A 27,258-nucleotide genomic window follows, 5' to 3' on the forward strand; every position below is an offset into this window, starting at 1 on the left:
CTGAAAGAAGCAAAGCAAGGCATGAGCTGGGCTGTCAAGAGCATCCCACTAAAGGTTAAGGCACTGTACCTTCTTTCTTGCTGACAAACCCACTTGTGGATTAAGACTGCCAACTCTTTTTTACCTTTACTTTCCAGGCAGTAAAGGCAATTCACCAACATTTAATCACAGACCAAACCTGAAAAAACTTAGCTCTGACCCAACCATGTGCCGGAGTTGCCGATGATCCTTAAAATTAACCTGTTCTGAGTCCTCTGGAAGGCCAATTTTTATGCAGCTGACCTGCCTCTGTGCAGCAATGGCGCCACCTACAGAACAATGTGTAAAAAAATGACAGGTGCCTCGGAGATGGTGCTCAGATTTGGTGGAAAAAGTGGAAAAATATAATTTTTTAGAACTATAGCATTTTACAGTGTATTTACTATATGCACCTGGTAAGTTTAAGCTATCTTTACATTAAAAGACAGCTCTGCATTTTTTCATTATCAACAGACTGTTTTATTTAAACATATGAAAAAGGTGGTTCAGTCAGTTGAGCGTCTGCCTTCTGCTCAGGTCATGATCCCAGGGTCCTGGAATTGAGTCCCACATCGGGCTCGTTGTTCAGTGGGGAGCCCGCTTCTCTCTCTGCATGCTGCTCCCCCTGCTTGTGCTCTCTCTCTCTCTGACAAATAAATAAAAATAAAATCTTTTAAAAAATGTGAAAAAGGAAGAGATAAAAAATAAAATAGAGAAAAATCATAAATTTGGGATGGACAAATCACAATCCGTGTAGTACGTGAGTCATGACAAACAGATGGGGTCTTGAAGCCAGTAACTGCAGGGGTAGTCTCTTGATTCCTCATCTTCCAGACTGTAGCAGAGAAAGGGGCTTTTAGTCAGGTCAGTAACACTTTATGAGAGTAATTCCTGCAAACCCAGTCTAGAGCTTGCTCCTCCTGCCCTTCCAAAAGTAGGAGGAGACACCGCAAAACTGCTATTTAACCCTTTTTGACATAAATTGACTAACGGGTGTTCTATTGCCTTCAGCCAAACCCTAACTATGATGACACAGGGGTGAAATAGGTTAGTGATGGAAGAGAGTCAAGGGGGCCTCTGCTGCAGCTGCCACAGAAAACCGGGTGCTCCCATGGCTGTGTTTCTCCACAGAGGCAGAACGAGCAGCAGAAGTGGGGCCTTTTCCTAAATTCCATTTATGCTCTTAAATAATTATGGATGACAGTTATGAAGGTAGATACATAAGTGTAATAGGTGTGTCTCCTAGATCCCAGGCTGATGGTAGATCACAGGGAAGTCTGACCTCTACAGGCATCGAGGAAATGTAGTCCATATCTCCCAGACTGTAATGTGCAGTAAGCTCCACTTCATGCAGGTGGGAATGGAGGTAGGGAGCCAATCTTCAGTACCAGCCTCACAGGATTTCGGCCTAAAAGTTTTTTCTGTGACTCACCAAACTCTTCTTTGAGAAATTATAAGCTTGATAGAACCATTAGTTTTTTTTCCAGGGCATATTAAAATAAATATATGTCCTTTAAGTTTCAAAATGTTCAACTGAATGCCACCAAAAATTCATCTTGTGTACCTTTGCTGAGCAACCTGGTGCATGAAAAAGTGCAGGCTGTAGATATAGGTCTGGTGCTGCTCTACCTCTATAAACCTCAGTAAACCTTGGCCTCCGCTTTCCCAGGAGGGTTCAGTCATAACACATGTATATGGTTGCCAGAGCGATCACCTGGTGGCTCCAAAAATGATTAACTAATAGATTTTTTCTAATTTTTCAGTTTCTAATATAGTAACTGATCTCTTTGGAAATCTGAAATATTTAACTATATACCATTTGACAATTATTTTCAATGCGGTAAGCTGAGATGTCGCTCAGTAAGAAAACATGGAGCATAGTTTATAATAAAGCCAACACTGGTGTCAGTAGAAAAAAATTCTAAAATTCCTTTCATTTTTTGAGCTCAATGCTTATGATTTATGTACTTTTTTCTCTCTATATATGTAATATATATTATATATAATATATATATTATATATATATATATATATATATTATATATAATATATAAAATACTCCAATACAAAGTTTATAATAGAAAGAGAGACGTGCCAAGAGATTTCATCCAAATAAACTTGGACATAGGTGGATGAGGATAAATAAGACATTTTCTATGGAAAGAATGTGTAATGAATGCAGATTAGGTATTCTGGTAGAATGAAGACAGCAAGACAAAGGTATACCACTGTGTTCTGGGAATCCCCATGCAGAGTATTGCTTTTCATATCCAAGAATCTCCTATTTTGCACCATAAGACAAATGGATTTAAGTCAAAAGGGAAAACAGTATTGAAAATTACTCTTGATTCAGGGTTCTCATCGGCAATTTTTTCCACTGATTTGAGTGAAGATTATGTTTTTTTTAAATTATGCCCTCCCTCCATATCATGTAATTTGTTTCTCTTCCTTATGGCTTCAAGTAAATGCTTGTTGCTATTGCATTATAGTTTCAGAGGTTTAAAGTGTAGGTGTTCTTTCAAATACTTAGAAAATATAAGTACTTATTATCTCAGAAATATGTAATGATGTTGTAGAGAGGAAGTTGAAGTAAACTTTAACTCAGAGAACAAAAATGTCAAAGCTAGCAGGTTTGCAAACATGAGTTATGTGAAGAAGAGTACATAGAAAGTTTCTAAAAGTCTATAAAAGCTGAAAGGAGCAAAGAACACATTTAAAAAGATGCTACTGGGGACAGATATTGTATCTAAAGAGAAAATTACTCATAAAGTTTGTTTACATTTCTAAGTGGCTAAAGTTATAAATAAATTATAATAAAAGCATTAGGAAACGTGTGTGTGTCCCAATGGTATCACCTTGAGAATTGAAACTAGTGTGGGCAAAACTCTGGATGCTGCGGGTAAAGATAGTCACAGAAAATTTGGCTTTTCTGCGACAGCTAATGCAGAGGTCCCAAGGCTGTGTTCCTCATTTTCCAGTGTTAAACAGCAGATCATAAGTTGTCCATTCTCATGGAATGGATAGGGGCAGAAATTGTGTGGTCTTGGAGCCAGCAGCAAGAACTGGCTTCCCAGTTCCCCACCTGTCAATGTTGGGTAATTAAGAAAAAAAAAAAAGAAAGGCTTGATCTGTTTAAATACATGAGGCTAGAGTCTATGTGTGTTCTCCTGTCAGTAATTGAACCGTAATAGATGCAGGATGACAGAGCAATAAAAGATTAATAATAAAAAATATGAATGATTTTAAAGTTTTGAGGAAGAATTGTGGCCCATTTTCAGAAAATTTAGGATAAAATCAAGAACCATGTGTTTTCTCATTTTAGTGGACTCTTGCCTAATTCTGGGAAACTGAAGAAAATATTACCAAATTTAGTTCTGTGTGTCTATGTAGTAGAATGGAAGGTGGGATATTACTGTGAATTTACAGAAATAGGATCATAAGAGAATACTATAAAAATTATACAATTTTTTTGTATAAAAATTCAGTAACTTAGATAAAACTTAAAAATTCTAAGATTTGGGGGGGCGCCTGGGTGGCTCAGTTGGTTAAGTGACTGCCTTCGGCTCAGGTCATGATCCTGGAGTCCCGGGATCGAGTCCTGCATTGGGCTCCCTGCTCGGCAGGGAGTCTGCTTCTCCCTCTGACCCTCCTCCCTCTCATGCTCTCTGTCTCTCATTCTCTCTCTCTCCAATAAATAAATAAAATCTTAAAAAAAAAAAAAAAATTCTAAGATTTGGGGCACCTGGGTGGCTCAGTTGGGTAAGCGTCCAACTCTTGATTTCAGCTCAGGTCATGATCTCAGGGTTGTGAGATGGAGCCCTGTGTAGGGCTCTGCACTGAGCATGGAGCCTGCTTAAGATTCTCTCTTTCCTTCTCCCTATACCTGTCCCCCTCTTTGTGCTCTCTTTCTCCAAAAAAAAAAAAAAATCCTAGAAAGACACAAACTACTGAAACTGATTAAAGAAGAAATTTAAAATCTGAATAAACTAATAATAAATGAAGAGATTGAATTAGTAATAAAAAAAAAAAAAATCCGACAAAAAAAGCCCAGGCCCAGATGGCTTTATGGATGAGTTCTACTAAATGTTTAAAGAGAAATTAACATATTCACAAACTCTTCCAAAAACAAAACAAAACACAGAAAAAGGGGAACAAGTTGATAGTTCATTATATGAGCCAGTATGACCCTGACACCAAAACCAGATAAAATAATCACAAGAAAATAAAATCATACATCAGTGTCTATTATGACTATAGGTGCAAAAATCTTCAACAAAACACTAGCAAACCAAATTTAGTGACATATAAGAATTATGTACCTATGACCAAGTGGGATTTTCCCAGGTATGGAATGTTTATTCAACATATGAAAATTAACAAATGCAATACCTCATTTTAATGGAATAAAGGACAAAAACCACATGAACATCTCAATAGATATTACATGAATAGAAAGGAACTTATCCAACCTGATAAAGGGCATTTATGAAAAACCCACAACTAATATCATACTTTATGGAGAAATACTGTTTCCCAAATCAGGAACAATGCAGTTATCCATTCTCACTATTTCTATTCTATATTGTTCTAGAGGTTCTAGTCAGGGTATGAGGGAAAAAAAGAAATAAAAGTCATCCACATTGAAAAGGAAAAATTAAACTACTTCTATTCACAGAAGACATGACCTTATACATAGAAAATCTTAGGAATCCACAATAAAAACAATCAGAGCAAATAAAGAAGTTCAACAAGATTACTGGGTACATGTTCAATATACAAAAACCTGTTGTATTTCTACACAGTAGCAATGAACAACCAGAAAAGGAAATTTTTTTAAATTTCATTTATAATTGTATCAAAAAGAATAAAACACTTAGGAATAACTTAAGTAAAAGTATAAGACTTGTACACAAAAACTATTAAACATTGTTGAAATAAATTAAGGAAGACAAATAAATAGAAAGACATCCCATGTTCATGGACTGAAAGATTTAATATTGTTGAGGTTGCAATATTCCCCAAATTGATGTATGGATTCAGTGCAATCTCCATCAAAATTTGAACTGCTTTTTTTTTTTTTTTTTTTTCTTTGCAGAAATTAAAAAAAGAACATCTTAAAATTCATATGCAAATGCAAGGGAACCAGAATACCCAAAACAATCTTGAAAAGAAAGTACAAAGCAGGAGTACTCATTCTTCCGGATGTTAAAGTTTATTATAAAGTTGCATTAATCAAGGCAGTGTGGTACTGGCATAAAAATTGACATATACATCAATAGAATAGAATTGAGGGTCCAGAAATAAATCTAAACATTCTTGGTCAGTTGGTTTTTGACAAAGGTGCTAAAACCATTCAATGAATGAATGAATAGTCTTTCAATAAATGGCACTGGGACAATTGGATAGCCATACGCAAAAGAATGAATTTGGACTTCTACCTCAAAATGGATGAAAGTTCTAAATGTAGTAGCTAAGACTCTAAAACTCTTAGAAGAAAATATACATCTAAATCTTTGTTACCTTGGATTAAGCATGTTTTTTCAGATGTGCAATGAAACACAAGCAACTGAAGAAAAAAATAGGTAAATTGGACTTCATCAAAATTTAAATTTTTTGTATATCAAAAGACACTTAAGAAAGTGAAAAGATAATCCACAGACTGGTGAGAATATTTGCAAATCATAAATCTAATAAAGAGCTAGATTCGAATATATAAAGAACTCTTTCTTTCACCTCATCAATAAAAAACTAAATAACCCAATTAAAATACTGACAAAGGATTTGAATCTACATTTCTCTAAAGATGATATACAAATGGACAATAAGCACATGGAAAGATACACATTAGTGAAATGCAAATCGAAACCACAGTGAAATACCACTTCACACTCACTGGGACATCTATGATCAAAAAACTGGAGAATAACAGGTGTGGTGAGATTGTGGAGAAATTTGAACCCTTGAACATTGCTGCTGGAAAGGAAAAAATGTGTAATTACTATGAAAAACTGTTTGACATTTCCTCAAAAAGCTTAACATAGAGTTACCTTATGACCCAGCAATTCCATCCTAGGTATATATCCAGCAGAATTGAAAATATATGTTCAAACAAAAACTCATACATGAATATTTATAGCAGCATTATTCATACTAGGCAAAAGGTAGAAAAAATGTTCATCAACTGATGAATTGGTAAGAAGTGGTATATCCATTCAATGGAATATTATTCATCCTTAAAAAGGAATGGGCTACTAGTACATACGACAACATAGTAAACATTACAATAGTCTCTCCTTGTCTGGAGTTTTGCTTTCCATGGTTTCAGTTACCTGTGGTCAACAGTGGTCTGGCAGCAGAGGATCCTCCTTCTGAAGGTCAATATTAGTCTAACACATCACCATGCCTATGTCATCCCCCTCACTTCATCTCATCACAGAGGCATTTCATCATCTCACATCACCTCATCTCACAGCCTCAGAAGAAGGTTGAGTACAGTACAATATGATATTTTGAGAGAAAGACCACATTCACAAAACTTTTATTCCAGTATATTGTTATAATTGTTCTATTTTGCTGTTACTGTTGTTAAGAATAGGCTGAAAAGGCAAATAGGTGCCAGAATAGGGAAACCCATAGAGACAGAAAGTAGATTGGTGGTTTCCAGAGCCTAGGAAAGGGCATAGTAGAGAGTGACTCCTATTGAATACAAGGTTTTGATTTGATATAATGAAAATATTCTGAAATTAAAGAGCGGCGATGGTTGCACAACTTTGTCAATATACTAGAAGCTATTGAATTTCATACTTTTAAATGGTAAATTTTACGCTATGTGAAATGCATTGGAAAAAAAATATATCTAGGTGTCTTAAAAGCAAAGGCAATTTTCTTTTTGCTAAGCATTAAAAAAAATTTTTTTCACTGTTATGAAAATGAACCAAATCTAACTCTCTACATGCCTCGTTAGAGAGTTTCTTCCCCTTCTCAGTCAGAAAGAAATTATGTATGTCAAGTGTTTCAGTTCCCAGAAATAATATCTTGGAATAAGTGAGTTCTCAAAAAAATTTCAGAGGTAGAGTGGGCAAGCAACGAAACTATTATCAATGGAATGAATAAGTGTTTTCATATGCATCATGGTGTTGGTGCATTTACATAAATGTTTTCTGAATTCTTACAACAGCATGATATTTTATTACTTTATGTATTATATTACTATAATTATATATATTTATTACATTTGTTATAATCACAGAGAATACAAGAAAGTCTACACAGTAGGATGTAAGCAGGAAAGAGTTGATCCAAGAAATCCTAATTGGAAGACTGTCAGTCTTAATTTGAAAATCAAACTATCATGCATAAAACATAAGGGAAAAACACTTCAGAAAAATCTTGAACAGAATAATAGAAAAATAATTGAAATAGCTAGAAGATAAATACAGACACACACACACAACACACCCAAAGAAATTTTCAGGGCATACAAGTTCAATATCCCACAGATGAGCTTCTGACTAAAAAGTATTAAATAATTTTAGAATATATGTCTGGTCATTTAAGGCTTTTTTCCTTTCAATTTATGGTCAGTTCTATCATAGCTTATTCCTGATTACTATTCACTGCCATCTCCAACATAGTCCTCCTCCTCTGATTCTAAACCAGCTGATTTCTCTGTAGTAGGTGTATTGTTCTCTTCAATTTGCCCATTTTACCTGAAATTTTTCTCCCTTTCTTATACTAGTACAGGCTATAAGCTCTCAGAGTGAGCATTTATTTTGTGTTGCATGCCTAGCATTTTAACCACCATAGGCACTTAATAAATACATACAAAATTAATGAGCATAAATAAAGGACAACTTCACTATTTTGGTAAAGTGATACGAATTCTAACATCAAGCACAGCTGTAATTTAAATCTACTTGCCTTCTAATACCAAATATAAATGGCTTTATCTATTTACTATACTTTCCATTGCATTTTTTCCAAATGTGAGGCAATAAAGATTTATAACATGAGAAAAGTAGTACTTCAATTTTAGTGGGCAAAATAAGAATATCTACTTTTGTTTTAGGTCTTGAGTTTTATACTCTCAATGATCTGTAAAAGTAAGGTAATCATCAGATAAAAAACCCAAAACAGATATTGGAGATAAAAAATTGCTTGAATTATTCCAATTTAAGTTATTCATTTACCTACATTCTTTTATTTTTATTATGAAGCCCAACTTCCTATTCTTTTACCAAAAGTAAAATGTAAGTATAGTATGACTTTTTTATTTTCATTTAATTATGTGTTTACTTTTTGTTGTTATTATTTGTTTGTTTGTTTGTTTTAGAAAATCATGTTTCTGGAAAAACTTAGTTTTAATTGAGTAGGCATTTAAATTAAATCTACACAGTATGGTACACATTTCTGTTAACAATACATTATAAATAAATTTCATATTTGCACATGGAGTAGCCAGTGACTCAATGTTTAACCCAGCTTCCTGCCAACCTAGGAAATAGAAACTCTGTAGTTAGAGTTAATTTTATTAATTTTAACTTTATTTTACCTAAAGCAAATAAATTAATATGGTATTCTTTAGCTGCTTCTCTCCGCCCTCCCCCAGTAAATAATACCTTCTTGGATGTGATTCAACCATATATTCCTATCCTATCCCTCTTGTGACACAGGCATGTACTGACGAAAGACCAGCTAAGGATGAGGATGTCATTTATAACAATGGAAACACACAACTTTAACCAGTTCTCGGGCAATCTTAAAGCTAACATTTCTCCTACAGAATGTTGAAAGACTCAATGAGATTCCAGTCTCAGAGGACCTTATTCCCAGCAAGGTAAGAACCTCAAAAGAGAAAAACACCCTCTTCCTTTTCCACCCAGAGAGGTGATAAGGAAGAGGTGGTGTCCAGAGGCTCAGCCACACCAAATTTTCAACGAAAGCAATGATACCAGATAACCCAAAATCTCATCTACTCACAGAAGTCTGCCCTGCCAATGTTTTCTGTGCCACACGGCGTGCACACTTCCCACCCTCCTCCTGTAGCCACCCCTCTTATCTGTGTCTGATGAGAGAGGGAGAGCCTTTCATATCTACTCAAAGAAAATCAGTTCTTTTCCTCCTGTTTTCTTCCGCTTTCTCGTTATTTTTTTCCTGTTATTAAAAATAGAACAGCTCCGAGTTCTGTCTCAGAGTTCACAATAAGGCTGCATTTTAAAGTATAAACAATTATTTTACAGGCATAAATATGTAAGTTTTGCACATTTTATAAATTCTTGCTTTATCATGTTCTCAAAAGTTTTGAAAATGGCTAATTAGTAGTTATGTGTATCTACTTGTTTTCAAGATGATCAGTTAGTTTTGTTCAAAGCCCATTCTATGGACTAATAACTAATGAGTAGAGCTACTATCTTGTAAATGCAAATTTGGCATATAGAAGTCACTCAACAAGGGACACCTGGGTGGCTCAGTGGGTTAAGCGTCTGCCTTCGGCTCAGGTCATGATCCCAGGGTCCTGGGATCGAGTCCCACATCGGGCTCCTTGCTCAGTGGGGAGCCTGCTTCTCCCTCTGTCTGCCTCTGTCTTTCTCTCTCTCTGATAAATAATAAAATCTTAAAAAAAAAAAAAAAAAAGAAGTCACTCAACAAATATATATCAGACGGATAGATAAATGGATAGAATAAAAATGTGATGACTTCATCCTCATTGGAAAAAGGAATTCAGTTGACATTGTGATAAAATGGCCAAGGTTACCTGAGGGCAAAGGAGTAAACAAGGATAGAATGGTCTAAATCGGGGTGCTAGCAACTCTATGCCTTGAGGGACATCCTCTCTTTCTGTAAACTCACGAAGAGGGCAGCACCTGGATGCAGCCCCTCTTCAGGTCTCCTGCATACTACTAGCCAAGATCTCTAACACTTTAAGAGGCAATAAGGACACACAGAGTAAATTAAGGAGACATCTGAAAAACACAGCTGCTATTAAAGGATGAAGGTAGAATAACCAATCTATGTAGTCATGTAAAATAAATGGAATGAGGAGATCAAGAATTTAAAATAAGCGTAACAGGGGTGCCTGGGTGGCTCAGTCAGTTGAGCATCTAACTCTTGATTTCAGCTCAGGTCATGATCTTAGGGTCATGAGATTGAGCCCCGCATCAGGCTCTGTGTTCAGCACTCAGCACTGAGTCTGCCTGAGATTCTCTCTCTCTCTTTCTCCCTCTGCCCCTCCCCCTGCTCACACACTCTCTCTCTCTAAAAAAAAATAAATAAAAATAAAATAAATAAATAAAATCTTTAAAAAAATAAAATAAGCATAATAAATATCCTTCAAGAAATGTTAAAAAATTTTTTAATCTTGAGGATGCTGGTGATATGAAAAAGAAACTGACAGTTACAATGAAAAATCAAGTGGATATGCTCAGTATGAAAAATATAAAATTTGAAATAAAAATATCATAAGCCAGGATCAAAAGGCAGAGTAGATAGAGAAAAAGAACAAATTATTGAGCAAGAATATCAAATTAAGTAACGCTCCCAGAAGACATCAAGGAAGTTTAAAGAGATGAAAAAAATCATTAATGAAAAACTGAGTGAAATGAAGAGTGGAAGTAGAAGTGTCAAATCCACAGAATAGAAATTCTGGAAGAAAAAACAAAAATAAAGGGAGGGAAGGAAATATTTGAAGAAATAATAACTAGAGCTTTCCAAAAAAAAAGATGAGAAACGTCAGACTGAAAGTACTCAAAGAGTACCAAAGGAAAAAAAAAATACACATCTAAATACATGGTGGTAAAATTTTATACGATCTAAGCCAAAGAGCAAATTTTAAAAAGATGCCAAAGAGAAAGACGATATCTCAGACTGACATCAGAATTCTAAACAGCTACATTGAAATAAAACAAAACATCACAGATTTAGATGTAGTGAATGAAATGAACTGAGAACTTAGACTTTTATATCTACCTAACCACTATTTAAGTATGAACACATGACTAAAGATGTTCAGGCATTCATGTACTGGATATTTTCTGTTTGTCCACCGGGAATCATCCACCCTGCATCATTCTGCTCCATACCTGGATCAAGGCGGCTCTCTTGCCTCTCAACTGTGTTTGGGGAATGGAGACCACTTGCAGATCAGAGGAAGCATGAGTCAGGTTAGTGCATTTGTGCTCATGGCACTTGCCATGAGGAGTAGCATGGGCTGGCTCACACCTCCACTGACAGTCACAGCTTCAATAGGTGGCTCCCTACACACAGATCTTTCACTGTCTCTCAGTTTCTTCTTTTTCTCCTCCTGTTCTTCTTCTTCCTCCTGCTCATCCTCCTCCATCTTTTTGTCTGCCCTTCAGGCCTAGGGATGGGAACACTGCCCTGCTATCATTAGCAGTTGGTACTGCACCAATCCTTCTGTTTTTCTGTATCCTGCCCACTCCTTTGTAAGTTGTCCTTTTATTAATGTCCCTTCAAATTACTCAGTTTGAGTGTGCCATCTGTCTCTAGACAACACTCTGAATAATAAACATAGCCTCAAGAGGTTTGCCATATAAACATACTTTAGGAAACACTTGTGAAGGAAATTTTTTGGGCTCCTCTTAAATATATGGGGAATAAAGATAAGTAAATTATCTATTTTTAATTTCAGCAATCTATTTTTAATTTCTTAGAGTTTTATTAACCCAAGTTTTTCCTTTTGTAGCATGCTTTATTGATAGTTTTATACAAATAATAACTTCTTACACCTCTGTGAGAATAGTACTAATTAAATTCATTTCTAAATTTTCTTTTCCTATCTTGAATTATTTGATTATTCTAGAGTTAGTTTTCTACCTCTATCATAGTCCCATTCCTTCATTTTTCAGGATGTTCTAAAATGTCTAACAATCCTTTAAGGAGGCAGAAATGAGAACTGACCGAGAGCTCCATGAACATGGGCGGATGGTGGCAAGTGACTGGCTCTGATTAGGCTAATTGGGTGTGGATTCATTACACCAGGTTTACACAGAAACCCTGTGGTTTCTGCCAATAGTCACACTAACTGCTGTAGCTCTCCAATTTCATTCAAAAGGAAACCTGTGTGTTTGTGGGTGGGGGAGGAATTGTTAAGTACTGAGAAGTAAACACCTTTGTTATGGCCATTTTGTACATAATGGCCAATAATGGGATGGACTGGGGCGGCTAACTTTTCTGTAGACAAATCATCAAGGAATTCCTTCCCTTTTAACCCATCTTTTTCTCTCACTCTCCCTCTCAGAACCCTCTAAAAGATCCCAAGTCTCTCTAGGATTCTGCTGAAGAGAGTAATTTCTTCTTCTCGCTTTGGTCTTCTCTGGGTATTTTCTAACCTATAACTTCCTCTGTTTTTCTTCATGATTATGATGTTCATAATCAACATCTAAGTTATGTTTTCAAGAAATTTATTGAAAATTCTCATCCACAGTGACTACCCTTTGCTTTTCATCAATGTTGTGGGTTTGTGCATTTCATTACTCTTTTGTCATCATTCTGGTAGCATTTCAGCAAGGAAAATAAATGTTTACACAGTCCGCTATCTTAAATAAGAAATTCTTTAATTATTTTTGAACCCATTCAGGCTGGTGGAGTTTAGAGAAAAACTGTGCCACTTGAATGTCTACTCCCTACAAAGAGGAGCAATAATTAGTTTCCCAGATGATCTTTTTCATTGAAATCTCCTTTTTTAAAACTACCTTTGCCAGATCAAAGATTTCTTTTAAAAATGGTTTCGGGGCACCTGGGTGACTCAGTTGGTTAAGCGTCCAACTCTTGATTTCAGCTCAAGTCATGATCTCAGGGTCATGAGATTGAATTCCCCATGCTCAGCATGGAGCCTGCTTGAGATTCTCTCTGCCTCTCGCTCGGCCCCTCCCCATAGTCTATGTGCATGCACTCTTTCTCTCTCAAAAAATAATAACAATAAAATAAAATAAAAATAAAAATGGTTTCTTCATATGTAGGTTTTCCTGAGTTAACACAGTTTTGTAAACATAGCAACAGCCCGGGCATCTGTCATGGTGACCAGAAACCAGTGGAGTTGGCACAATATTTCACTTACTTCTGTCTTCTCAGGATTCTAAATACACAAATTGGAGTATGTCCTTTTATCTCATATCTTTCTGATTTTTTTTCTTTCATAGATGAATCATAATCTCAGTTCTAGAAAACAAAAATCTGAGTGAACAAAAGGACAAAGGGCCTGAGATATAAGCCAGTAAGGCTGTGCATGTTTTTTTTTTTTTTTTTAATTTTATTTATTTATTTGACAGAGAGAGAGACAGCGAGAGCAGGAACACAAGCAGGTGGAGTGGGAGAAGGAGAAGCAGGCTTCCTGCCAAGCAGGGAGCCCGATGTGGGGCTCGATCCCAGGACTCCAGGATCATGACCTGAGCCAAAGGCAGACGCTTAATGACTGAGCCACCCAGGTACCCAAGGCTGTGCATGTTTTTAAAGTACATAGATGCACCTGATTTTATGACTTTCTTCCCCCTTTTCTCTCATTTGCCAACCAACCCTCTTTAGCCTCATCTAGTTCAGAGTAGAAAGGATTTTCTTGATCTTGAAATGGAAATAGGGTGTCTAGGTCTGACACATAGTAGGAACTCCAAAAATATTGTTGAATAAGTGAATAAATAACATCTAAAAATGTGTAGCCAATCTACACTTTTTCATGGGTGGGTCTCTTTCAAAATTTGAAGGACTCCTGCATTAAATTATATTGCCACCTTGGTCAAAATAAGTCATCCATATATATGTGCATCCACTTCTGATTTCTATTCTTTTGTAATTGTTTATATGTCTATCCGTAGGCCAACGCCACGCTCTTTTGATTATTGTAATTTATAATTGGTCTTCAAACAAGGTGGTATATGCCCTGCAACTTGGTTCTTCTTTTTAAAACATATTTGGACTTAGAAATTAGTCTTAGTCAAACTAGCATGCTTAATGCTAATGTCCTGATCCATAACAAACTATGATAAAAGAGGTGATTTCTTTTTTTTGCTTTTGTTTTTGTTTTTGTTTTGGTAGAGTGGAAGAAAAGACACAGCTCTTTTTGACATAATGATCGATAATGAAATAAAAGGCTTAAAGGTCTGAGCAGGGATGCATATCTTTTCACTGATTTCATAGACATTTTACCCAAATGCTAATGAATGGTTTTAATGACTAGCTTTCTGTACCCCTCCACAACCCTACCTCTTGGATCCAAAGAGACCTTTTCAATTCTCACTTCAAGCACAAATTAAGGGGAAATCAGATGGAATAAAATGAATGACAGCCCAAGGCAAAGGAAAAAAAAGGGGGGGAGGAAGCAGATGCCTGGGTGGAGGACAAAGGCCCTAAGAGACTCAGGGGCCTGTGAAGTCAGAGGAAAGCAAAATAAATACCATAACCACGGCTCCTTTTGCAAATCGAGGGTGAACTCTCTCTGGGCTCCATAAGCTGTTACAACTTCGTCAGGACTCAGTGCCCAGACTGGACTCAGAGCTGCTTTGGCTAATTGTATCAGTTTCTCAATAATGGATTGGACCAGTTTTCTCTTCCAAACCTTTATAACAGAGTAAAAAGATTGCATGTTTAAAGGACAATTTAAAAAGTGCTCTATTGGGACACCTGAGTGGCTCAGTCGTTAAGCGTCTGCCTTCAGCTCAGGTCATGGTCCCAGGGTCCTGGGATCGAGCCCCGCATCGGGCTTCCTGCTCAGTGGGAAGCCTGCTTCTCCCTCTCCCGCTCCCCCTGCTTGTGTTCCCTCTCTCGCTGTGTCTCTCTCTGTCAAGTAAATAAATAAAATATTTTTTAAAACGTGCTCTATTTTTGTTTCTGAAATGGCATTAATGCAATGTGAGGGGGGGAAAGTCTTTCATAGAATGGACATTTTAGAGTAATTATTTAAATTATAATTTAATATCTAAATGTTTTTAGATCAAGGTGTGCAATGCTTAGGAATTTTAAAAATCTCTAATCTTAATAATTAAATGGTAACAGTGTTGATTTATCCGTTCTTCATTAAGTTATATTTGGAGCATGTGTACACACCAAATTTAGGAAGAGTTAGATGGATATTTACTGATTAAATAAGGATAACCAAAATCAGAGAATCTGATTCATATGTAATGGCTTAATGATTTGATGACAATTATTGTTTTGCCACAGGGTAGCTAGTCATAACAGGAGGATACACACACATAACCCATAATAAGTCCATTTCAACACAAACCAAATCATCAGGTTTCTTCTCTTGACTTTGTTAATTTTCTTGTGTCATATTGCCATTTTTTCTTAATACCACACAATGTTACATTTTTGTTTCTTTATCCATGCTTATCTTGACACACCTATAAAGTTAAATGTCTATATCTTGAAAGATCCCCATGGCCAGAGTTCTCTGGTTCCCAAGCCTTGAAGCTTCACAAGTGAAATACTGTGAGAATTCGTGAGCTTCTCTTCCTTTCTGTCCTTCTGGCAGGAAGAGGAAGTGCTGGAAACCTGGAGGCAGAAGAACCACCTGAGCCAAGAGGCTGTCAATGGACTTCGGGAACCTCAGGTGTTAAAGGGGAAGTGACAGGGCCCTGGGACGTGGTCACTGGTTCCATGACATTTGAGGGTAAGAAGAGAAGACTGGAAAGAAGAGGGGTTAAGCTCAAGGGAGATTTAGGTCAGGAATATGGGTGGGGAACTCTGTTGTTCTTCCTGGCCTCGCTCTCCTGGGGGTCAGCCTTGGGCACAGTAAAATCTCATGGGCTTGGAGCTGATTCTCTCTCTCATCTGCTAACTACATCAGAAAGTCCTTTTATATAACAGTCAGTCTTTCATCCCACCAGTAAAATAAGGGGTTTAAAAATAGAAATAGTTGAGATAGTTAGACTGGCCTACGTCTATTACAGTCAACCTATACATGAGGATCCCAGAAATAGCCTCCTTTTGAATTAGAGGAACCAGCTACCAACCAGGCACAGGTGGAAAGCTGGACTGGGTTACGGGCCACTCTCGGGAAGCAGAAAGGGGAGGCCTGGAAAATGCTTCAGAACATGAGGGTGCTTTAGAGTACGAAGGGCTGGCAGTGGCCCTGTGAGGCAAAGGAGGCAGCACCCCAGTTGACACAGGAAAATATAGAGGCTTAAAGTGGCTCAGTACCTTGCCAGTCATCATGGCAGTGGCACCTGGCTGGGCCGTAAGGAGCTCAAACCCGGCATCTGCCTCTAAATCTCATCCAGCTGTCATTTTGCGGCTTCTCCATCTTCTTGGACTTTATGATTATTGGTCAGACCTCATTTGCAAGAGACTGTATCACCAAGCTCCAAAAGTGCACTGAAAATTACATTACTGTATTCAACTATTAAATTATTCAAGAAAGAAGGTATATTTTTTTTTTTTTAAGAAGGTATAATTTTTAAGTTATTTTCTCACGGAATTTAGCAATACATAGAAAGTCACCTTACAGGGGTGCCTGAGTGACTCAGTTGGTAAAGCACCCGACTTTTGGTTTCGGCTCAGGTCGTGCATGACTCATGGGTCCTGAGATGGAGCTCCCGTTGGGCTCCTCACTCAATGGGGAGTCTGCTTGAGATTCTCTCCCTCTGCCCCTCTCCCCCACCTCTCTTTCTAAAATAAATAAACAAGTCTAGGGGTGCCTGGGTGGCTCAGTTGTTAAGCGTCTGCCTTCGGCTCAGGTCATGATCCCAGGGTCCTGGGATCGAGCCCCGCATCGGGCTCTCTGCTCGGCCGGGAGCCCGCTTCTCCCTCTCCCACTCCCCCTGCTTGTGTTCCCTCTCTAGCTGTCTCCCTCTCTCTCTGTCAAATAAATAAAATAAAATCTTTAAAAAAAATAAAATAAAATAAAATAAAATAAAATAAATAAACAAGTCTAAAAAAAAAAGTCATATTACATTGACTGCATTGGGGGGAAGAACATTTATTTCTGTACAGGTTTTTTTCTTAAATCCACTTTTATGATCTAGAAGGATGATTTACTAATTTTTCAAAACTGTGTTTTCATGTATGTTATATTTTTTTATGACAAAATGATTTGTTTCCTTCTTTTTATCATTCCAAGAATAAAAATTATTTGACCTTTGTTCAAAATAATTTTCTCTTCTGATTAAGCTATGAATGGTACTAATTATGAAGACCTTGTTATAATTAGTGCCCACTGACTAAAGCAGAATTCTCAGAAAGTTCAGAATTGAACAGGGCAAGATGTCATTTGAGATATTTTTTCTCCTCTGGTTGTTCACACAATTTGACTTCAATGTTGCCATCACTGAATGCTTCTCCTTTGGTCTCTTCCACAGGATTCTCTCTCCGGGAAAACATTGCTTTCTTCTGCATCATTGTAATTCCTGAATTTCCATGCCTTCGAGCTGGAGATAAGGTTTCTTTTACTATGCAATAACAAACTGCAGATAAAAAATTTTTTTTGAAGTTTTCATTCAGAAATGCATAAACAATGGGATTACAGATGGAATTGGAAAATCCAATTATTTGCACTATAGCAAAAATCATCTTGATTGTGACATCATCATATTCCTTTTCAAAATTGCCTGAAATAAAAAGTAATAGTGTAGAATGCATTATGTTCTAATGAGCAGAAAGTAAAATTTCTGTTTATCATCTGTCTTTACCGAACACTTTAACAAGTGGCTAAAGGTGTGAAAAAGTGTCAAGACAATTTTGGGAAGAGCCATCTGATTTCTGAAGAAAAATAAGCTCTGTGATGCGTCCTCATTCTTCGAGAGTCTTGGCTCGCAAGCACAACCTGGCACTCAGCACATATTAGAGAGCTTACGGCATTGCCACTGGATTCCAAGCTTCATGTAAACTGGAAGCAGCAGTTACCGTTCAAATGTTTGCTTGTGTTATGGAAACACAATCACCTGAGAATTATGTTAAGTCTCAGATTATCAGAGGTGATACACTGACAATCTGGCTGAAACCCTAGGTGTTATTAAATACATGTGGTTCAAGTCAGTATTCTAAAATCTAAACAGAGAACACTCGGAGGATGTTACACTTCTCCCAGTGTTTGAATGGCTTAGGGAGAATGGGAAGCATGGCATGAAAGAAGACTCAAAAACGTTTCTGTATCTTCTGTAATTATTAAAGATTTGGTCAAAGTCATACATAATTACCTACCATGTAACGATCTGGTGGTCTTGAAAACATGAAAGAATCCCATTTAGTGTTTGATATTTGATTCCCCAAGTGAATAGCAACAACTTTCATTGATTCATTGTCCATTCTAGCAGGAAATGAACTAGAACGTCTATCAAGTGAGAATGAAAAGCACTCACTGTATTCAATCATCATGTGAACAATGTGGAAAGGTGCCCAGCACACAGCAAAGAGAGCCACCACCGTCACCATCATAATGACAGCTCGCTTCTTCTTCCTGGACCCATAAGGATACATTGTATGAGTTAACTTCTTGGCAAATTTGTCACATTGATATCAACGTTCTTAAATCAAGTTTGAGCCTAAAGCTCTCAACCATAATTTTTCAAATATTAATAAAGCTCATGACAGGTTAATTGTGGACTGTTTCTCATCTTTTACCATCGCTTTTACCCTCATCCCTATATTTCTGAGATTATAAACATCCTTATGATGTATGCTCAAGACGGGTCTAGCACTCTGCTAGATGCTTGGCATGGATAACATCATTCATCTTCTCAGTAAGCCATTTGATGGATGCAGAAACTGAGGCACAGAGAAGGTTACGTCACTTGCAAAGTCAGATGACCAGTAAGCATTTAACTGTAAGAGCTAGTGTGGACTTAAAGTTAGGCAGCTTAACTTCAGTGCTTAAGCTCTTATTCACTTTATATTGAAGAGCACTCTTCTGAAGAAGTGGGAGAGCTAAATCAGCAATAAGTCCCAAGGTGCTCAATAGTCCAGGGCTCTGCACTGACAGGGAGGATTGCTTCATACAAACTGCGTCACTAGAGGTCGCTGCACACTTGAAGAAATAAGAAAATTTCATGAAACCACAAAACTCTTTATAAGGTTTTTGTTTTTGCTTTTGTTTGTAATAGCCATTCCATGTAGATTACAAAATAAACCATATGGACTACAAGTACCATATCAGTAAATTGTGTTTTAAAATTTTTATTAATGAATGTGATCAGAAAAGAAAGCCCTTATTATTATACCAATAATAATAATTTAAAGTAAATAGCATACTCTGGTCACCAAAGGACTTTCATACATATCTCATGTTTTTAGCATCACTTTTGGGTAGGAGGAAGTGAGAATGGATATTTATTAAGCTCCCTGGTACACAGGAGGAAAGCCGGAGGCTTAGGAGTAAGGATGCTCATCCACAGCATGTGGCTGGTGGGTGGCGGGGAAGACCACACCACCGCTCTTCCCACCATGTCATACTGACATGGAGATGAAAATGTAACTATTTTCTAAATTCCTACCATACCTAAAATCTCCAAACTTTAAAGTCAGCCCATGCCCTAAACATGAATTAGAAATGGCACTTGGGCTAAATTTCCCAGGAATTCAGAAAGCTCTGGCAACAGCTCCTTCAAGCACGACTAATTAAAAGTATTTTAAACAGAGGTGAATATTTCACTAAACAGACCTGGTTATTTTTGACATTTCTTTTCCATGAATAGTTCGAAGCACTGAGCAATCGCCCACTCTTTTCTTTATCCAAAGTTCATAGCCGATTTTACTGTACAAGATGAGCATCAGCATAAGAGGCAGGAGGAAGAGGATGACAAGGATGAAGGTGGTATAGATTTTCTGGTGTGCAGGGCTGGCCCACTCTTCCAGACAGCAGACATGTTCTTTTTCATATAAGAAGTCATACTTAACCTTTAACATAAGAACAATTCAATTAGAAGAACCAGAGTCAGCATCAAAAGAACAGAAAGCAGCCAAGTACTATTCTAATGCTGCATTTTTCAGATCCTTACATATTTACTGTGGGTACATATTGCAAATGAGATACATTTTTATTGTTCTTTTGCTGTGAAGTGTCATTTTTCTACTTCATTCCTTATGTTCTTAATGGTTTTATACTTTCTTTTCTATTTTAAACGGAATTGAGGTCAATAGCTGGTTTATTTACTTTTTTAATCTTTTAGCACTTTTTACCTGATAGTCATAATTCTTGAATTCTGTGAAAGAAAGCTATACTCTTTGACCAGAGTATGTATGTATACCGTCCAGATGAAGAACGTTGCTTTCCAGATGAAGAATACATGACAATAACCAAAGTATGTATGAGAAAAGTATTTTGTATTTGTATGCCAGCTAGTTTAATGTTACATTATTTTGCTTCCTCAATTGTTGAAGAGACAAATTTTGGCAAGGCATCAGATGTCTCTCAATTGATAGTACTGAAAGCTTGTCTTTTGTTACTGCTATTTCAGACTGGAATGATCAGGTTGCTTGCAAAGATTTTAGAAAGGTAACTGATACCTTTAAGATTCTGAGATGAATAAGAAATTGGGATTCAAACTATTGTCAATCTACAAATATTCAGACTCAGCTATAAGCCTCTGAGGTAGATATTTTATGGAAAGGCAATGTCTCTTTATTAATACTATTTCTGACAGACTCATGAGTTCAAAATATTATTAATAACAATATTAATAATAATAGCGAATGCTAATAAGGGACAAACTAAGCAAAGCATATTCAAGAGTCATTTATCTGGATAATAAGAACAAAAGGGAATTTAGCAAAACTACTGCCATTTTATTCTCTTAAGAGCTTTCCAGATGAAGAATACCTAGGTCTTAGACGTATTTCTGCCTTCATTCCTGCAAATTTTATCACCAATCTTTAGTCAGTTGAATTGGGGAAAAAGCTTCCTCGTATACTCATCAAAGGTAAGAAAATTCAAGCTCTGATTGAGGTGTTATTTACAAATAAATGAGGAATGAAAACACTTATTGGATAATAATTTCAAGATCCAGACTCCCTGGGAACCGGAAATAAAGTGAACCGGATATAAAGTGAAAGTGATTCCATGTAGGCAAAGCCCACAAAGGTCAACAGCCATGGGGTCAACACATTGGTATATCTTAAGACACAAAGCTACCCCAGCAGTCTCCAAATAGGTGCATGTTGCCCTGGGGAGACTTTCTCAGGGCACGGGCAGATGGCTTTAAAGGAGCCAATTTCAGATCTTTGTACAGTTCTCTAAAATTCCAGTGCCTCAGGGTGCCTTGGTGGCCCAGTCAGTTAAGTGGCCGTCTCTTGATTTCAGCTCAGGTCATGATCTCAGGGTCCTGGGATCGAGCCCTGTGTCAGGCTCTGTGCCCAGTGGGGAGTCTGCTTGGGATTCTCTCTCTCCCTCTGCCTCTGCCCCTTCCCCCTGCTCATGCTCTCTCTCTAGCTCTAACTCTCTCTAAAATAAATAAAATCTTTAAAATTCCACTGCCTAGGAGAAGCCTGAGACTGAGTGTTGTGCTGGCTCTACGTTCCCAGTTCCTCGTTTCTAATCCCTCTTCTTCCCAGCTACCTAAGCCAGATCTCTTACCCAGCCCCAGTCTTACTAGGAGGCACTGAAAAAGGAGGTGGTTTGAATTACTGATGCCAGTGAAGCCACCATGATCAAGAAACCATAAATACATGACAGGGCTTTGTGCTTCTCCCTATATTAAACATATTTCTATTCAGGGTAAAGCTTGGCATTAGAAAAAAGGTCCTTTGACAGGTGTTGAGATGTCGTAAATTTACATTTTTCATACAGTGAAGGGGCAGAAGTGATGACAATTTTAATTTAACCACCTCATTGCTTCCATCCCCTGAAAATTGTCAAATACATCACTCCTGAGAGAGAGCCCAGTGAGAGCAAAGCAAAGAGAACTTCAGTGGATGGAAATGGTGAAGTCGGTGGTGCTTTGTTTCACCCAGGTGAGAAATTCAGGCTTTGTGCATGCTCACACACATTCTCTCTAGTAGAATTTTAAAAGTGAGAAGGAGGCCATGAGGATGCATATTAATACATTTATCTGGTATGAAAAACGAAATCACACTTCTTCCTGACAGAAAGCAAATCTGATTCGGCTGATTTGTCTGACACGGAGGACTGGCTTTGCCAATTACGTATGCATTTTCTACAAACTAAATGAGTTACATATTTAAACTATATTTAGAGCATATGATAAAATAATTTTATTTGAAGAAATAGACAAATCCCCTTGTGGCTAGGGGCCAGGAATGGACCCCACAAAGGAGTGCTGGGTTAGGTCACTTATGAGAGGACTCCCTTGGTACAGGATTCCTGCTGGGGTAAGGACGGCCTTGCAGAAAAGAGCTGGCCACAAAAAGTTGTGTGTGGAAGCTAAAGGGTCTCGATGAGCAGCCTGCTGGAGAAGGGAATAGCAGTCGGAAGCCTCAGTGATGTTATCTTTGAAAACCCCACAAGCAAAGAGTGGAGCATGGGCAACAGTCGCGTGCAGAGGGCGTCACTACCAGAGTACAGCTGTCCCTTCCTCTCCTCACCCTTCTAACCAGCTCCCAAGGAGCCAGAGGCAGTCAATTGAATGGGAAGAGAGAAATGCACAGTAAGGAAGGGGAGGAGAGGGGGATCATGCCCCTTTTCCATATTGTAGGGTTCTAGACCTAAAAATAGCTTAAGCTGAGGGAAGGGGTTGTTTTGCATCGATTGAGAGTAGGGATTTATGTGATTGTGACACTGGCCTGGGCATTTAACCACAGACTTAACACTGCTGTTGTGACTGAAAGTGACCAGAGGAATGTTGCTCTCTGAATGGTTGGAAAAGTAACAGGGCCTGCTCAGGGCTTCATCCACGACATTGCATCAGAGTACTGGGAAGTCCTCAGATCACATTTCTGTAGGTAGCAAGGGACAGAATAAAATTACCTCCTGCTCTCACCTATGGAGTCTAGCTCATTCAATATACCGGTTACATAAAAAATCAAGTCATGTTTTCAATGTATCCTTGCCTGAGGGCTCATTTGTTATCCTTCCAATGGACATTGCAAATCCAATAAAGTTTCACACTTGCTTCCGTCAATTTAAAAAGGTATAAAAAGAACACATGGTTTAAAAAATTATCTTAGTGTGTATGTGAACAACTCCCTACTGCCTTTGAAGACTACGTCTGGGCTAGATCACCTATGCAGGACATGTTGAAGCATGTATGCCCCACTGGGGAGACTGGGTCGCCAAAAACAGCACCATGCTCCCTCCACTGTGAATCCCCATGCAATGCTGGGCCCATCCAATAGAGGTGTGAGGGAAAGAGAGAGGTCAGATAAGATGATCTTGCCACACATTCCAATTCAAATTTCAATTTGTCAATGTATGGGAGATAGATAAGAAAGGACTTGTGAAGGAGAATCAACTAATAAGCAGATAATTGATGATAATTTTTTAATGTGACTTAAAAAGAAAAGAAAAGAAAAGTCTAGAGCAACCACTGAACTCTTCAAATGTAACAAGACAAAGTAGAAAGTGACCCTGGTAAATTTTCTTTTAAGCATTAAAGGCTTAACAATATAAAATCAAGGGAGAGCTAGATAAACAGAGGGGAGAAAAAATCTTAAAACAAATTAATTTATTCCACTTGAAAAATTTTCAGTGAAATAACTGGGATCATACAAATTTGCAGGAAGAAATCAGATTATCATTGAGAGGGCTGGGAAACATTTCAATAATATGACTACCAATCCCAGTCCCAACCTACCTCAAGGCGTTGCACATGCCACATGGGTGATCCAACAATGACTGCCACCAGCCAAACCACACCTGCCAAAACATTAAAATCATCAGAACATGGCTCCATCAGTGAAGCAAAACACATGCATGCTTATGCATAAAGCACATGCGCTGATCATAAAGACTCCTTATATGCAATCATCTCTGCCCTCAAGCAGTGCAGGGCTCTACCTGTTCTCACGGCCACTCTTTCACCATCTTCAAAATTGCTGCTGGAATAGTCTTCCTGAAACATTTTTAAATGTTTAATTAAAACTCCTTAAAACAATAAACAATAAAACTCCTGAATAGTGTTTTGGTGACTATAAGATAAAACCCAAACCCTTAACATGGTTCCTGAGGTTCTCTCACTTGCCCCTCTCTCCTCTTACATTTCTGTCCTTGTTCTTTAAACCAGAGTCCTCTACTGAGGAACTTAAATAGTTGCTTTCAGTCCCTATATCCCAGAATGCATTGAGCTGTTCTGTGCCCCGACACTGTCACCCTGGACTGGCACCTTATTCCCACTATCTGTGAACTCATTTTCCAGGACTTGACTCAAATGTCACTTCCTCTAGGAAATCTTTGAAGGCCACCATCATTTCCAGATAGAACTGACTGCTAGTTCCCTGTTGTCTCCATGTGCCCTCTAGTCATTTGCTGCCCTTAGTCATTTCTTTTCAACATCCTCTAAGCTCATTAAGGGCAAAGACAATGCAATTTACTTTTTTTGTTTGTTTCCCCAAACAAGAGTCCAAGGAAAACTCCTGGCCCTCAGTAGATGTTGATCAAGCACCTGCTGTTTGGTTCTCAAACGGATGAATAACTTAAACATGATATAGATCACCATCTACGGTTTCTTCTTACAACTGAGTATCATTTATCTTGAGCCTCATAACATGAGGCTTTACAAAAACAAACACTTAAAACCAGAAACCAGAGTGCTCTTTCCAAATTCCCCGTCCTCCATGTTTGGTGAGGGAATTGCTTTAATGATGTGTCCTTAGCCAGAAACAAAAGACAATCTGAACAGACTAGGATGAGGCCAGAACCAAGAGACCCAACATCAATTCTGAGAGCAATTTCTTGGCTCAAATTCTTCCTGTTCTTTCTATATTGAGTAGCACCATTGAGAAAACAGTATATTGCCTTGGGTTTCAAGAAACTGAGACTCACTTAAACTGTCACTGGGGTTTATTATAAAGAAACACATGAACTGGCACTGCCTATAGAGAGTCATTATTATTCAAAGATTTAAGACAGTTCTGACTCACAAATCAATCTCTCTCCACATTGCCATACACATATATTCTATTCTAGTCCGATCAGTATCTCATATTATCTTATGTCCAATCACTTTTCCAATCTTCAGTAGAAATTCTGGAGGAATTGAGTCTAATTGGATTGACTTCATTGCCAGTCCTTCTGGGTTTACTGCCTGTTCAGGGATTGAAGGGCCAGGGTTAGATTTATATTACTGGTATAATCTGTGAACACTTGTGGGCAAGTGAGTCTGGCAGGTCATTGCTGGTGGTGGGCCTGGGGGCAAAGCAGTCTCAGCTAGGAGGTACTGGGCATGAAGACAAGGCTGGTTCCCAGTGTAACAGAGCTAGAGAGAAGATATCAGGCAACACTGCACGAAAGTCCCATGGGGAGATGAGACTTCTTGGTTTAAAATCCTTTCTGTCTCCCATGACTTTTTTGAGTAGAAATTGCCTTGACTTCCTATTATTGACTTTGCCTTCAGATCTTGAGACTCTCTACTTCTCTTTCCTTTTTTAATAACTTCCCTCCTCCATGTATTCCTTTTTTCACCCGCTTTCCACACCCACACATGCTCTTCAGATGTTTTGAAGGTGGAAAGATGTCAATTATTAAAAGCAATGAGGCCTTTGAATTCTTTGTAGGGAGGATATGCCATACATTTGAAACTAACTAACTAAAACTGATGAATATTTTCCCTGTTGATTTATCTATTCATTTCAAACTATGTAAAATAAGTTTGGCATTGCAAAGACTTCAGGAGTTCTTTCTGTAATTCTACTCTCCCATGCTGGCTAAATTCTTATAGCAGAAATAAATGTTTACTCTCAAGTGAGATAGTAGTAAAAATTGCTCTTTGGTTATCGCATTAGTTGTTCCCTCAATCTCTCATTGATGAACTATCATACATTCAAACCACTGGGAAGCACATTAAAATTTTAAATGCCTCAATGATAATGATCGAATAGAGAAATTCTTCTCTCTTACTATGCTAGGTTTTAGGACATTGCTTCAAGTTTGCCACTTATCAAGAGGTAGCTGCTCATCATGACTTGCTGACTCAGGAATGGTTACAGCAAACTGAGGATTCAGGAACGCCTGAAGCAAAATTATGAAGTGGATGGAATTTGTGTTCGTCAGGCACCTCTAGCACTCAGCACCCAGGGATCTCATGAGCCCTGTGGACTTCTGCTATTGCGGCCTCACCACTGGGGCCACCTCTGAGCAGCACCCCTATTCTTTACCTTTCTAAAAAGCACCTTTCCTTCCCCTATCAAAATCCACCTGTTCTAAGAAGGGCATTTTAGCTTAGATGCCTCTTACCTGAGGATGACCATTTACTAATCTAATAAATGTTAATGTAGTAATGCCACTGAAAGGTTATCTTAAATTAGCTGGAACTAGTGCTTAAAAGTTAAGACTTAAACTGAAGAAGTAACTCTGAAATGGGAGATTTTAAGTGTGGGGATAGGCCTAAAGGAGAAAAGGAGTGAGGGTCAGGGTAAATGGGGAGAGGTCTAAAATCCTGAAGTTACACCCCGATGCCTACAAGCTAGACAAGAAGCTACTTGTCTGGTTCATCGATACGGTTCACTGTGAAGAAATTCTGTGTGTTCTGTAATAAAGAATGGCAATGCTGCCCCTGGTACATCCTCACCTAGCATGGTGAAGGCCCTTCTGTTGGTGTATTGCCACTTCATTTTAAAAGGATGCACAAGTCCCTGGTGCCTTTCCACAGCAATGCAGGTCATGGTGAGAATTTCTGTCATGATAGCAGTAGACTGGACAAATGGCAGCATCTTGCAAATGAAGGCACCTGCAACAAGGAAACAGGACAAGTTAAACATCAAGAGTAAAAGTTTTATCTGTGTCTCTGTAATTGTTGCAGTTAATTAATTCTGAGCCTCTGTTCAAAAGTTTTATGACTATAATTACATTATAGATTCAAAATAATTGAGAAAGGTTGGACTGGCTGATATTTTCTCTAAGTACCTAAATTATAGGTGATTACTTGTAAGAGGACAATGAAAAGGCAAGTAAGTATCTGGTTATTGATAATAGGCAGGAAAAAGAAAATCAATGTGAGTCTTGCTTAAGAAGGAGCAAAGGCAGTGTGAACTGGTCTCCTGGAGTCTCAACCACACAGTAATCTTTGATTATTTCTTCTTTTTTTGTTCTCTGTCAAATCATAACAAAGGAAGAATTCTCACCAAAGACTTGGCTCTCTTCTTTTTTTATTCTCCTTTGACTTTCTGTCCACAACCTTACGTGTG

The 27,258-nt window shown here is 37.9% G+C and overlaps 1 protein-coding gene across 1 annotated transcript in view; it reads right to left on the bottom strand.

Moving 5' to 3' along the window:
* Window positions 1–17,165: 17,165 nt before the first annotated feature.
* QRFPR (pyroglutamylated RFamide peptide receptor) overlaps window positions 17,166–27,258 on the bottom strand; it is a 44,477-nt gene continuing 34,384 nt past the window's right edge. The window contains exons 2-6 of the mRNA XM_032412747.1: window positions 26,643–26,801; window positions 23,712–23,773; window positions 19,625–19,860; window positions 18,327–18,424; window positions 17,166–17,576 (exon numbers count right to left, since the gene is read on the bottom strand). Coding sequence (XP_032268638.1) covers window positions 17,236–17,576; window positions 18,327–18,424; window positions 19,625–19,860; window positions 23,712–23,773; window positions 26,643–26,801 — 896 coding nt within the window. The 3' untranslated portion in view covers window positions 17,166–17,235. The remainder of the gene's footprint in view (window positions 17,577–18,326; window positions 18,425–19,624; window positions 19,861–23,711; window positions 23,774–26,642; window positions 26,802–27,258) is intronic.

Source organism: Phoca vitulina, unplaced genomic scaffold, assembly GCF_004348235.1.
Source record: "Phoca vitulina isolate PV1807 unplaced genomic scaffold, GSC_HSeal_1.0 scaffold14, whole genome shotgun sequence".
In the NCBI taxonomy this organism is placed as follows: domain Eukaryota; kingdom Metazoa; phylum Chordata; class Mammalia; order Carnivora; family Phocidae; genus Phoca; species Phoca vitulina.